Raw genomic sequence first — 12103 nt, forward strand, 5'->3', positions numbered from 1 at the left:
TTATCATGTATATCTTTTTATGAGGATACAACTTTCCTGACTGTCTGCTCGTAATTACACTGTAATATCATTCAATAAAAACATCAACAAGCATGAAAAAACTCTTACCTTTTGCACAGCAAGCAGGAAGATGGCCAAGAGAAAAGAGGAAACTTGACTCTGCAGCAACAGCAAACCTGCATAACACACACACACACACATTCTTGTATTTGTTGCCTTTTAAAACCTGTGAAAAATGCCTACCTCTTTAGGACCACCCTTTTTAGATATATAAAGATTTGCATTTACAACATTAACAATATATACAAACTATGCAAATATAAAAAGGTAAGCTTTTAGTTAATTATTTGGTAGGATTTTTTTTTTTGTAATTGGTTTTTAATCTTCATTATTTACTTCAAGGTATTACAGTATGTCTCCATCCATCCATCCATTTTTCTATATATATATATATATATATATATATATATATATATATATATATATATATATATATATATATATATATATATATATATATATATATATATATATATAATATATGTAATATTTTTTAATAAATAAATTTTGGCCAAAGGGGACGCATTTCAAATGTCTTACACACACTTGTTATTATACATATGTTGGCCAGAGGGGGAGCACTTCAAATTTTTACACACACTTGTTATTTCTTATGTTGACCAGAGGGGGAGCACATTTAAAACAAACACAAAGTCCATTTGAAAAATCCCTCCTTTTTGGGACCATCCTAATTTTGGTAGATATCACCACCAGGAGTGCAAATGAGACATTCTCTATTAGATGCAATGGTTTTCTGTATTGGGACCATGATTTATGTCCTAACTTGTTCACCTGTCCTCATATCGAAGGTACTTTTCCTTGTTGATGTCTCAAGAAAGATAGAAACACGCACACGCGCACGCATGCACGCACGTACGCACACACGCACGCACGCACGCACACACACAGTTATCAAACCTAATTATATCAGTTATTGAAGTAAATGTAAATGACTTATTGTATAGAGGGCTTCAGATTTTTGGCTGAAGTATACCAAAATGCATTGCCATTGGCCATATTAAAAGGCTAGCATCATTGTTCACGATAGCGCTATACATACTTTCCCCAACTATTCCATGGCTGTGATGAGAAGGAGAAATATTCTGAATCTTTAGATAAAAAGTCCCTTCGTCGTTGTAAGAAGCAAACAGCTGTAATTGGATGCAAGGATGCGTACAAGATCGATAGGTCTGAGTGGAGCAGAGACCACAACATCTTCTCCGATGTCTCATAGCTGGACTTTGTGAATTTGTGATAAAAGTCTAGAAAGCTATGACCGCTTTTTTTTACGGATGGGTTCATGACGTTTGTGTTTATCTGTAAAAACCCAGTGGACATCGTGTTGTCAGGCAGGATTGAGCGTGTTTACAAACGAAGCCGGCAAAAGACGGCAATGCATTGTGGGAAATGTAGAAACATCCAAAAGCCCTCTATACAAACTGTATGGATATCCATCCATCCATTTTCTACCACTTGTCCCTCTCTGGGTGTCGGGGGCTGCGGGAGCCTGTTGGTGTTTATTACACAATAAAAAATGTGACTAACTAAAAATAAGTGTGTCATTTCTGCATAAAATATAAACGTGGAATGAAAAAAACAGTTGCTGAATGTTTTTTGGAAGAAATTTGCATTTTGTGGATGTTGCAAAATCCTAATTAGAAATATAAAATATGTGTAGAGACTAAAAACAAGTCCACATGAGACTTTAACCACACAAGAGGGTTTTCAAGCTCTGACTTCTCCTTGGCATAATAGCTAGTCATGACTGGTGCATTATAGGTTTCACATAGATTTTTTTAAATTGTACTATGTGGGAGTTTGGTGCACTTCTGTAGTGAACCAAACGTTCATATGGTTAAACTCCTCGTATGTACTAATGGAAATGAAACACAAATAATATATATTTCAACTATCCATCCATCCATCCATTTCCTACCACTTGTCCCTTTCGGGGTCGCGGGGGGTGCTGGAGCCTATCTCAGCTGCATTCGGGCAGTAGGCAGGGTACACAAGTCGCCACCTCATCGCAGGGCCAACACAGATAGACAGACAACATTCACACACTAGGGCCAATTTAGTGTTGCCAATCAACCTATCCCCAGGTGCATGTCTTTGGAGGTGGGAGGAAGCCGGAGTACCCGGAGGGAACTCACGCAGTCACGGGGAGAACATGCAAACTCCACACAGAAAGATCCCGAGCCCAGGATCAAACCCAGGACCTTCGTATTGTGAGGCACACGCACTAACCCCTGTACCACCATATTTCAACTAAAATGATAAAAATACAAAATAATTGCAATTTATCAACATGTGAGTGCAGAGGACCAAAGAGATTCTGGATGGCAGTGTGAGAAAGATGCTGTCAAAGCATCGAGGATGGAAGAGATGAGAAAATTGATAGGATTCATTACCTTGCCTTTTTTCAGGTTATTGTAGAGTTCCTTGGTCTGAAGAAATTTCTCCATTTCCGCTTTGACCAACACTCGGCGCACGTTGATGACCTCATCAACAGTCAAGGCCAGACTCTCCACGGGGTGGCTGAACTCCTCCTTGGTGAGCAGAAGAATGAGTTTTCATCAACAGCTGCTCAGTTCAATTATATATTTATCAGAATATATTTCAAATAAAAATCACTTTAAGGTTATTCAAATACAGTCCTCTTCCCTAAATATATATGGTGCTGTCGGTTAATCAAAAAAAGGGTTTAATAAAACACTTAAGTATTCAAACATGCATTTTTACTTACTTTATATTATGATTTGTTTAAACCCAGGGCATTAATTGAGATAGTGTTCAGATAATTAAATACAAAATCATCTTTTATAGGGTACTTTCTATTGAAAAGAAGCTGTCCCCAATCGTGGGCCCTAAATTTTAATTCCTGAAGACGCCCCTGAGTGTCAGGATGTTTTCAAAGAAGACACTTTAATTACGTGACATGATGCCATCACATGTATACACAATGAAATTAATACAGAGTGAAAATAATATGTATGTTTTGTTACTCAGTATACAACAATAATGAATAGTGGTAAATCATGTGACTTTATAACAGCATTGATCGTATTCATTCAAATCATCTGCAACACCATAGATGTTCATACTTTTAATTATGTAAGGATTAAACGTTCATATACAGTACAGACCAAAAGTTTGGACACACCTTGTCACATCAATGCGTTTTCTTTATTTCTATACTATTTACATTGTAGATTGTCACTGAAGGCATCAAAACTATGACACCTGTGAAGTGAAAACCCTTTCATGTGATTACCTCTTGAAGCTCATCGAGAGAATTCCAAGAGTGTGCAAAACAGTAATCAGAGCAAAGGGTGGCTATTTTGAAGAAACTAGAATATAAAACATGTTTTCAGTTATTTCACCTTTTTTTGTTAAGTACATAACTCCACATGTGTTCATTCATAGGTTTGATGCCTTCAGTGACAATCTACAATGTAAATAGTCATGAAAATAAAGAAAATGCATTGAATGAGAAGTGTGTCCAAACTATTGGCCTGTACTGTACAACAATTAGGACATTTAAAACTGCAATTAAAATTATTTATCGCGTAGTCACCAAAATAAGCCGATTGCGTTTATCATATCTTCTCAAATAAGATACTGTAGGTACAAACTATTGTGTTCAGACAAAGTTTTTGTTGTGTATGTAAAAGAGGTTTCTTACATGCTGGCAGTTTCGGCTGACACTTCAACCTTTGTCAGAGCTGTTGTCGATTCCTGTTGCGATGTGTCCAAAAACAGCTGACCAGACGGGAAACATTCAAAATAAAGTACCCCAACCCGGCCATATCTGTTCTCCGTAGCATACCAAGGACGGACAACAGTTATCATGGATGCAGACACATACCACAAACAGATGGAAACAAATTCTACAAGACAAGTGACATGTATGAAGTATTAAAAAATGATCCCACAGAAAAGAAGAAAAGGACTTTGAAGACATCACTCAAGTCACTACTAAAATCCAACAAAATAACAAGACAACTACAACCATTTAATACCCATGGCCATTGTTACCCATCGTATATATGAAGCTCCAAAAATACAGAAAAAAACACACCATTAGGACCAATTAGGGTTGTCTCAATACCAATATTTTGGTAGCGGTACCAAAATATAATAAAAAAAACTGCAATATTGGCTTAATTTTAACAACAAATCTGAGGGTACATTAAACATATGTTTCTTATTGAAATCGAGGAACAATTTTAAAATAGTAAACATACTAGGCAACTTGTCATTTAGTAGTAAGTAAACAAACAAAGGCTCCTAATTTGTCTGCTGACGTATGCAGTAACATATTGTGTCATTCTCCATTCTATTATATTGTCAAAATTATAAAGGACAAGCTGTAAAAATGTATTATTAACTTACTTGTTCATTTACTGTTAATATCTGTTTTTTTTCTATTTCAACATGTTCTATCTACACTTCTGTTAAAATGTAATAATCACTTATTCTTCTGTTGTTTGGATACTTTACATTAGTTTTGGATGATACCACAAATTTAGGTATCAATCCAATACCAAGTAGTTACAGGATCATACATTGGTCATAATTTAAGTTTGCATGTATCCAGGGACGTATTTCCTGAGTTTATGAATAGAATATGAGTTTTTTTTAAAAAAGAAAAAAGATTCCGTGACGATAAATAATATCGATGCAATCATAGTAGTATCGACTAGATACACTCTTGTACTTGGTATCATTACAGTGGATGTCAGGTGTAGATCCAACCATGGCATTTGTTTACATTGTGACGCCGGTGAGCTATTGTATCCTCCAAAGGTGTGTAGTGAAGCATGTTTAGCTATTCCTCGTCCTGCAGGGATGATACTTGTAAGAAACTTACTTTATTTGTCGCCAAGGAGACAAGGATTAGTGATTTAGAAGTAGCTAAAACACTGCAGACTGCGGATGGACATTAGCCGCTAACTAGCTAGCCATGTTTTAAAGCACCTCTTCCTGAGGGTGTTTCAGTGTTATATCTTCACCTTTATCGTTAGTTTTAAGCCAAATTTAGAGATGTCCGATAATGCCTTTTTTGCCGATATCCGATATTGTCCAACTCTTAATTACAGATTCCGATATCAACCGATACTGATATATACAGTCGTGGAATTAACACATTATTATGCCTAATTTTGTTGTGATGCCCCGCTGAATGCATTAAACAATGTAGCAAGGTTTTCCAAAATAAATCAACTCAAGTTATGGAAAAAAATGCCAACATGGCACTGCCATATTTATTATTGAAGTCACAAAGTGCATTATTTTTTTTAACATGCCTCAAAACAGCAGCTTGGAGTTTGGGACATGCTCTCCCTGAAAGAGCATGAGGAGGTTGAGGTGGGCGGGGTTGGGGGGTTGCGGGGGTGTATATTCTAGCGTCCCGGAAGAGTTAGTGCTGCAAGGGGTTCTGGGTATTTGTTCTGTTGTGTTTATGTTGTGTTACGGTGCGGATGTTCTCCCGAAATGTGTTTGTCATTCTTGTTTGGTGTGGGTTCACAGTGTGGCGCATATTTGTAACAGTGTTAAAGTTGTTTATACGGCTACCATCAGTGTGACCTGTATGGCTGTTGACCAAGTATGCCTTGCATTCACTTGTGTGTGTGAAAAGCCGTAGATATTATGTGATTGGGCCGGCACGCAAAGGCAGTGCCTTTAAGGTTTATCGGTGCTCTGTATTTCTCCCTACGTCCGTGTACACAGCGGCGTTTTAAAAAGTCATACATTTTACTTTTTGAAACCGATACAGAGCATTTGAAACCGATACTGATAATTTCCGATATTACATTTTAAAGCATTTATCGGCCGATAATATCGGCAGTCCGATATTATCATCCCTAGCCAAAATGCGTCCGTTCTCCCTTTTCTGTCTACACACATTGTCTGCTTGTAAGTACTCCGGGATTGTGCGCTGCCGAACATGCTCTTCTGCTCGTAAAACCAGCAAAAAAAATATGGCGAACCGGTACTTTTCAACAAGAGTATAGTACCGTTTTTGATTCATTAGTACTGCGATACTATACTAGTTCCGGTATACCGTACAACCCTAGGACCAATAGTTCACAGCATAGGATCCGCCACATGAAACTTTTCAAAAGCTTTGGTTGAAATCATCAGACCCCTCTCCAGTGACACACAACACCACTGCACTAACTCCCAACAGCTGGGACAAGAACTCAAATAAATACATCTTAAAATGGATGAAACATTTATATATTATGATGTCACCTCATTATTCACAAAACCCACCCTTCATATTGTCACAGAAAGACTCAAACTTAAGACCGATCCCTCAGGACACGCACTAACATGACGATAAATGACATCACCACCTTACTGCATTTCATCACCAAATCAACATACTCTCAGTACAACACAGTACACACAGACAGAAGGAAGGTTTTGCCATTGGAGATCCGCTATGCGCTGTCATGAGCATTTTTTTCAAGTAGCACTTGGAGAAAAAAGCCATTCAAACAACACCCCCAAACGTAGACGACATATTGGAAATAACAAGGACTGGACACACAGGAGCTTACAATAGCCAGCAGTGGTAACATACAATGTACAGATGAAAAAGAAACAAACATGACAATACCATTTCTGGACATAAACTTAAACCACAAAGAAGATTGCAACATTCAAACCACGGTGCAGAAAACTCACACATATGGACCAGTACCGTATCTGGACATTAGAACATCCCACTGCACACAAACTCTCGGCAGTCAGAACCCTTTACAAACAGACTTGCATCTTAATGAATGAAAAAGACAGACAGGAGAAGAAAAAAAATACATCTTAGATGTTCTCACATGCGGCTAATATCCAAGATGGGCCATTCAGAAAGGAAAACAACAACCAAGGCAGAAAAAAAGACAGAAAAGCAAAACAAAAACCGAGACAAGAAATATACAAAACCCAAAACCAGTGAAGTTGGCACGTTTTGTAGAATGTGGCTTGGCATTGTCTTGCTGAAATAAGCAGAAAAATATGTTGCTTGGATGGCAACATACGTTGCTCAAAAACCTGTTTTCACCTTTCCGCATTGATGGTGCCTTCACAGATGTGTAACTTACCCATGCCTTGGGCACTAATAAACCCCCATACCATCACAGAGGCTGGCTTTTGAACTTTGCGCTTACAGTATAACAGTCCGGATTGTTCTTTTCCTCTTTGGTCCGGAGGACACGACGTTCACAGTTTCTAAAAACTATTTGAAATGTGGACTCGTCAGACAACAGAATCACTTTTCCACTTTGCATCAGTCCATTTTAGATGAGCTCGGGCCCAGCGAAGCCGGCGGCATTTCTGGGTGTTGTTGATAAATGGCTTTCGCTTTGCATAGTACAGTTTTAACTTGCACTTACAGATGTAGCGACGAACTGTAGTTACTGACAGTGGTCTTTGGAAGTGTTCCTGAGCCCATGTGGTGATATCCTTTACACACCGATGTCGCTTTTTGATGCAGTACAGTACCGCCTGAGGGATTGGAGGTCACGGGCATTCAATGTTGGTTTTCGGCCTTGCCGTTTAATCATTGTATTCTGTTTTTATTTCCAATTTACACAACGTGCCAATTTCACTGGTTTTGGGTTTTGTAGATACGATAACACGACCATACATCAGAGGAATAACACAGCCCATACAACGCACCATGAAAGAAACTCAAACACTGCAGTAAAACCACACAAAAAACTTGTACACCCAAACAATACATTAACACAGGATTGAAAATATGACGTCATCTACGAAATCCCATGCAGATCATGCAATAAAATATATATCGGAGAGACCCGAAAAACTTTCAGTACCCGGTAAAAAAGAACACAAAAATCAATGCAAGAAGAAAACATTTGCGAAGTTTACCAGAACCCTAAAACACAGCAAAACAAATAATCAGCTATTACAGACCACTGCAGGAGGAACAATCACCTCTTGGACTGGGACACAGGAAAAGTCCTATCATCAGAAATAAATAAACACAATTGATGGATCAAGAAGCCTATGGAAATCAGAAAGCGAGGGGCCAACACCATGAACAGAGATGAGGGGCATACATGCTTCGCACACCTGGGACGCACGCTGTTCGTCATCGGCGACCCCAGAGTGGAGAACAGATAAGGCCGGGTCAGGAAACTTTATTTTGAAAGTTTCTCGACTTGGTCAGCTGTTTTTAAGCGTCAGCAGGTGAGAAACCTATTTTACACACACAAAATTATTTTTCTGAACACCAAAACTTGTACCTTTTTCGTTTACCAAAATAGCGATCTTTTTGTATGCGTCTGACGATCATAACAACCACACCTGTCATTTAAACACATAAAAACACTACCAGCAACACCAAATAGCAGTAAAGTTATCAGTTAGATCTGGGGCTTGACAGTTACTCGCACGACTTTATTAGCATGTCTCTTCTTCTACTGCCTATGTGTCAAAGTCAAGGCCCACGGGCCGGATCCGGCCCGCGGATGAAACTCGGATGATATTCGATTAGTATTAGAAACGGCCCGCAGACCACAGCTGCCTGCTGCTGTTTTCCACGCACCAATACTCCATCAGTGTTGGTGCTAGAAATTCTCAAAATGGAGTCCCAGGGACCCCATCAAGTCATAAAAATGGGGTGTGTCACGCCAAATTTCTTCCCCCTACAAAAACCTCCCCCCCCCCCCCCCCCATTTACTTCCGGGGTCATTTCCTCTTACGTCATTTCCTCTTACTTACGTCATTTCCTCTAACGTCATTGACAGCGATCGATAGCACTTCGGCTTTGACTGCCCGTCGCTGGAAGGATACTTGTTTTTTTTTATTTTTTATAATATAGCGTTAACAAAACGTCTGTATTAATCGGACAAGTATTAATCGGGCAAATTAACTTGAGGATATTCCTGACTGCACATTTGACTCGTGGACATATGCGGAAATGAATAACAGTGTACAATAAGTTAATTCATTATCAATCAACATTATCAAACTTTATTAAAACTAAATTTATTCGTTAAATTCAGTTTTTTTTAGTTCTCTGTGTAAGTGAACTAAATTAAAATGACATTTATGTGAATTTTTTTTTTTTTTAGTTTCATTTATTGTTTTTACGTCAGCGCTCAAGTAAGAGGAAATAACGTAAGAGGAAATGACCCCGGAAGTAAATGGGGGGGGGGGGGGGGGGGGGGTTTTGTAGGCGGAAGAAATTTGGCGTGACAGTCCCACAGTAAATGTTTGTGGTCCCACTCTTTTGTAACTGTTTTGAAAACAAATGATAAATGTATGCATTGTCCTGTTATATCTCACATTCTATATTGTTTTTTGGAAAAAGGTTGTCATAAACGTTACTTAATTCATTAAAAAAATAATACAAAAGAAAACAAATGTTGCATATGTAAATGTATTCAGTTATAAACATTCATTCACTTTCTTCTTTCCTTAATGGATCTAAACTTTACCGCTGCCGGTATTTTTCAAAATATTTTTATTGTAATATTTTCAGAATGTGTTTGTTCTATTTTTGGCCAAAGTAAGACAAAGAAAACAATCTGAAGTTGTCTTTATTTTTTTGTTTTAATGCCATGATTTTAATAGTCCGGCCTGCATGTGCACAGATTTTCCTCCATGCGCCCCCTGAGCTAAAATGAGTTTGACACCCCTGTTCTACCGTATTTACATTCCCACATAGCAATAACATAGTATAACAATCGCCACCTAGTTTATGGCCGACAGTTGTATGAGAAATAGAGCATGGAAACTAGAACTTCACATGTAGCTGTAAAAATAGAAGAAACAATGATTTATTTATTTGTCGAAATATGTGATTTGACAAATCAGACTAATTTAGTGCATAGAAACGTACGGACTGTAAAAAGTGACACGTTGTCAGCCAAGTCAGAACAACTCTTCAATGTTTACTTACATTATAGTAAAAATACTATTTATATCATGCAATTATATCATTTTTTCCTGAGGGAACTCTCCTGAAGGAATCAAAGTACTATCTATCTATCTATCATCAATCAATCAATCAATGTTTATTTATATAGCCCTAAATCACAAGTGTCTCAAAGGGCTGCACAAGCCACAACGACATCCTCGGTACAGAGCCCACATCTATGCGCTGTCATTTGTTTCAGTAGAAATGTTCACATTTCAGCCTACAGGAATTCCACTTCCAAACGGAGAAAACATGTTGCGGTAAGTTGCAAATCATTATGTTTCATTCACGCACGCACACACACGCACAAAATACGATGTAGTCCAAGAACCATTAAAAAAATAAATGACTTAATAAATTAGAAGTTACTCACAAGTTACTCAGTATTTGATTATTTTTTTCATGGAATACATACTCTTACTAACGTAATTATTTGGATGACTACTTTTTACCTTAATTTGAGTCATATTATTCTAACGGTACTCTTGAGTCAAATGTTTGGCTACTCCACCCACCTTTCTATAGCTGACAATCAATGGCAAATGTTTTTGTTTGTGGTTCTTAAAGTGAGATGGTTGGACTTTGAATGAAGTACCGTATTTCCTTGAATTGCCGCCGGGAATATAGTATTCGCCTGCCTAGAATTACAGCCGGGTCAAACTCGTTTCGCAAAATAATTAGCGCATGCTTGGCACTTCCGCCGGGTCAAATATGAGTCATTAAATGACTCCCGCCTACTGGTGGTAGAGGGCGCTAGTGATCCTTCTTGCGACTACCAGTACTGCAGAAGACCGGTACTGCAGAAGAAGACAACAAGCAGCAAGCGTGAGCAGCAATCGTTTGCTTGCACTTTTACCATGGAGGATTACATATCTAAAATAAAACAGTTTTCTAAACTGGACTTTCAATCGAAGCAGGAGGTAATAATTAAAGGAATATCTCCAGAGACTTTTAAAACTGAAGAAAGACAAGGAAGACTGCCTTTGATCAGAAGCAGCTGCACATGGACATCATTTATAAGTAAATGTAAGACCATAATAACGTTTTTTTAATTAAATGTGCTTTTCATGATAAGGTAAGCGCCAGAGTGAGAAGAGGTTTTAAAATAATTAGCGCATTCTTGCCCATCCCGCATGCTTTTGGTAAGTGCAGGAGCGAGAAGAGGTTTTAAATTAATTAGCGCCCCTGCGGCTATTGAAGGAAATACGGTAGCTTCAAATGGACACGAGTGATGCACTGGACTGATTGGTGTTTACACGCAATATACTCTCATCATATACACAAATTATGTAGAAGGCAGTCTGTGTTTCCAGCTGCATGTTGCTCACCATCCATTGATGCTCGTCCGATCTGCAGTTGAACATCTTTTCATATCCTTCTGAGGCCTCATCAACAGAGCTCAGAGACAAGCGAGCAGGAGAGCTGGACATGGAGTCATCAAGTGGGAAGAATGCTAAGGTAAGAGATGACAAAGCTGAACATTTCATATCCATTCAAAGCAATGGAAATAAATGTAATAAATAACATGTGTACCACTCAATCAATAATACATAAAAGTATTATTTGGTTGCTGTGACAAGAAAGTAAACAAGTGGAAATTGCAGGTGTCGGTAAACAAAGCTAAAAAAGATATGTAATGTTTGATTTCTGAGTTATGAACTGGATAACAATTGTCTCTGCTCAGTAAACAGCTTACATGTCAGAAACACAGTAAACGATGAAATGCTGACCTCTGTGTTTCGGAGGCAGCTCGGGTCCCGTCAGCGTTCTCGACCGCGGCCTTCCGCCATTCAGTGCGACCGTGTCGCCAAAATGGACGGATTCCGAGAGCGAGGGAAGAATCTCGCCACGCAGTAAAGCCAGGTCATGTTCGGAAAAGGAGCGATCTCGCTTGAGCGGCGTCGGCGAGCTCTCTGTCCTCCTTAGCTCCGATGTGTCAGGAGACTCTTCTTCCTGCGTCGGCGACACCACACAAGTTTTTAGGACTTAGTAAAAAAACAAAAACGTGATGGCGCCTGGAAGACTGTTAGGGTTACTCCATCCTAAAGGCTGGGGATAAGACCAAAGTAGAAAATTACCGGAAAATTT

The 12103-nt window shown here is 38.6% G+C and overlaps 1 protein-coding gene across 4 annotated transcripts in view; it reads right to left on the reverse strand.

The window, feature by feature from the left end:
- The window catches only part of spire2 (spire-type actin nucleation factor 2), a 100648-nt gene that overhangs the window by 15971 nt on the left and 72574 nt on the right, over window positions 1–12103 (reverse strand). For 2 of the 4 annotated variants that reach the window (XR_009821317.1, XM_062022361.1), the window contains exons 9-12: window positions 11746–11968; window positions 11344–11468; window positions 2477–2609; window positions 109–176 (exon numbers count right to left, since the gene is read on the reverse strand). Coding sequence is in view for 2 of the 4 variants with exons in the window: in XM_062022361.1 (XP_061878345.1) it covers window positions 109–176; window positions 2477–2609; window positions 11344–11468; window positions 11746–11968 (549 nt within the window). In the remaining 2 variants the exon portion in view is untranslated. Of the gene's footprint in view, window positions 1–108; window positions 177–2471; window positions 2610–11343; window positions 11469–11745; window positions 11969–12103 lie in introns of all 4 variants that reach the window. The other 2 variants (XR_009821318.1, XM_062022360.1) reach the window with 1 other exon arrangement.

This window comes from Entelurus aequoreus, linkage group LG16, assembly GCF_033978785.1.
Source record: "Entelurus aequoreus isolate RoL-2023_Sb linkage group LG16, RoL_Eaeq_v1.1, whole genome shotgun sequence".
Taxonomy (NCBI): Eukaryota; Metazoa; Chordata; class Actinopteri; order Syngnathiformes; family Syngnathidae; genus Entelurus; species Entelurus aequoreus.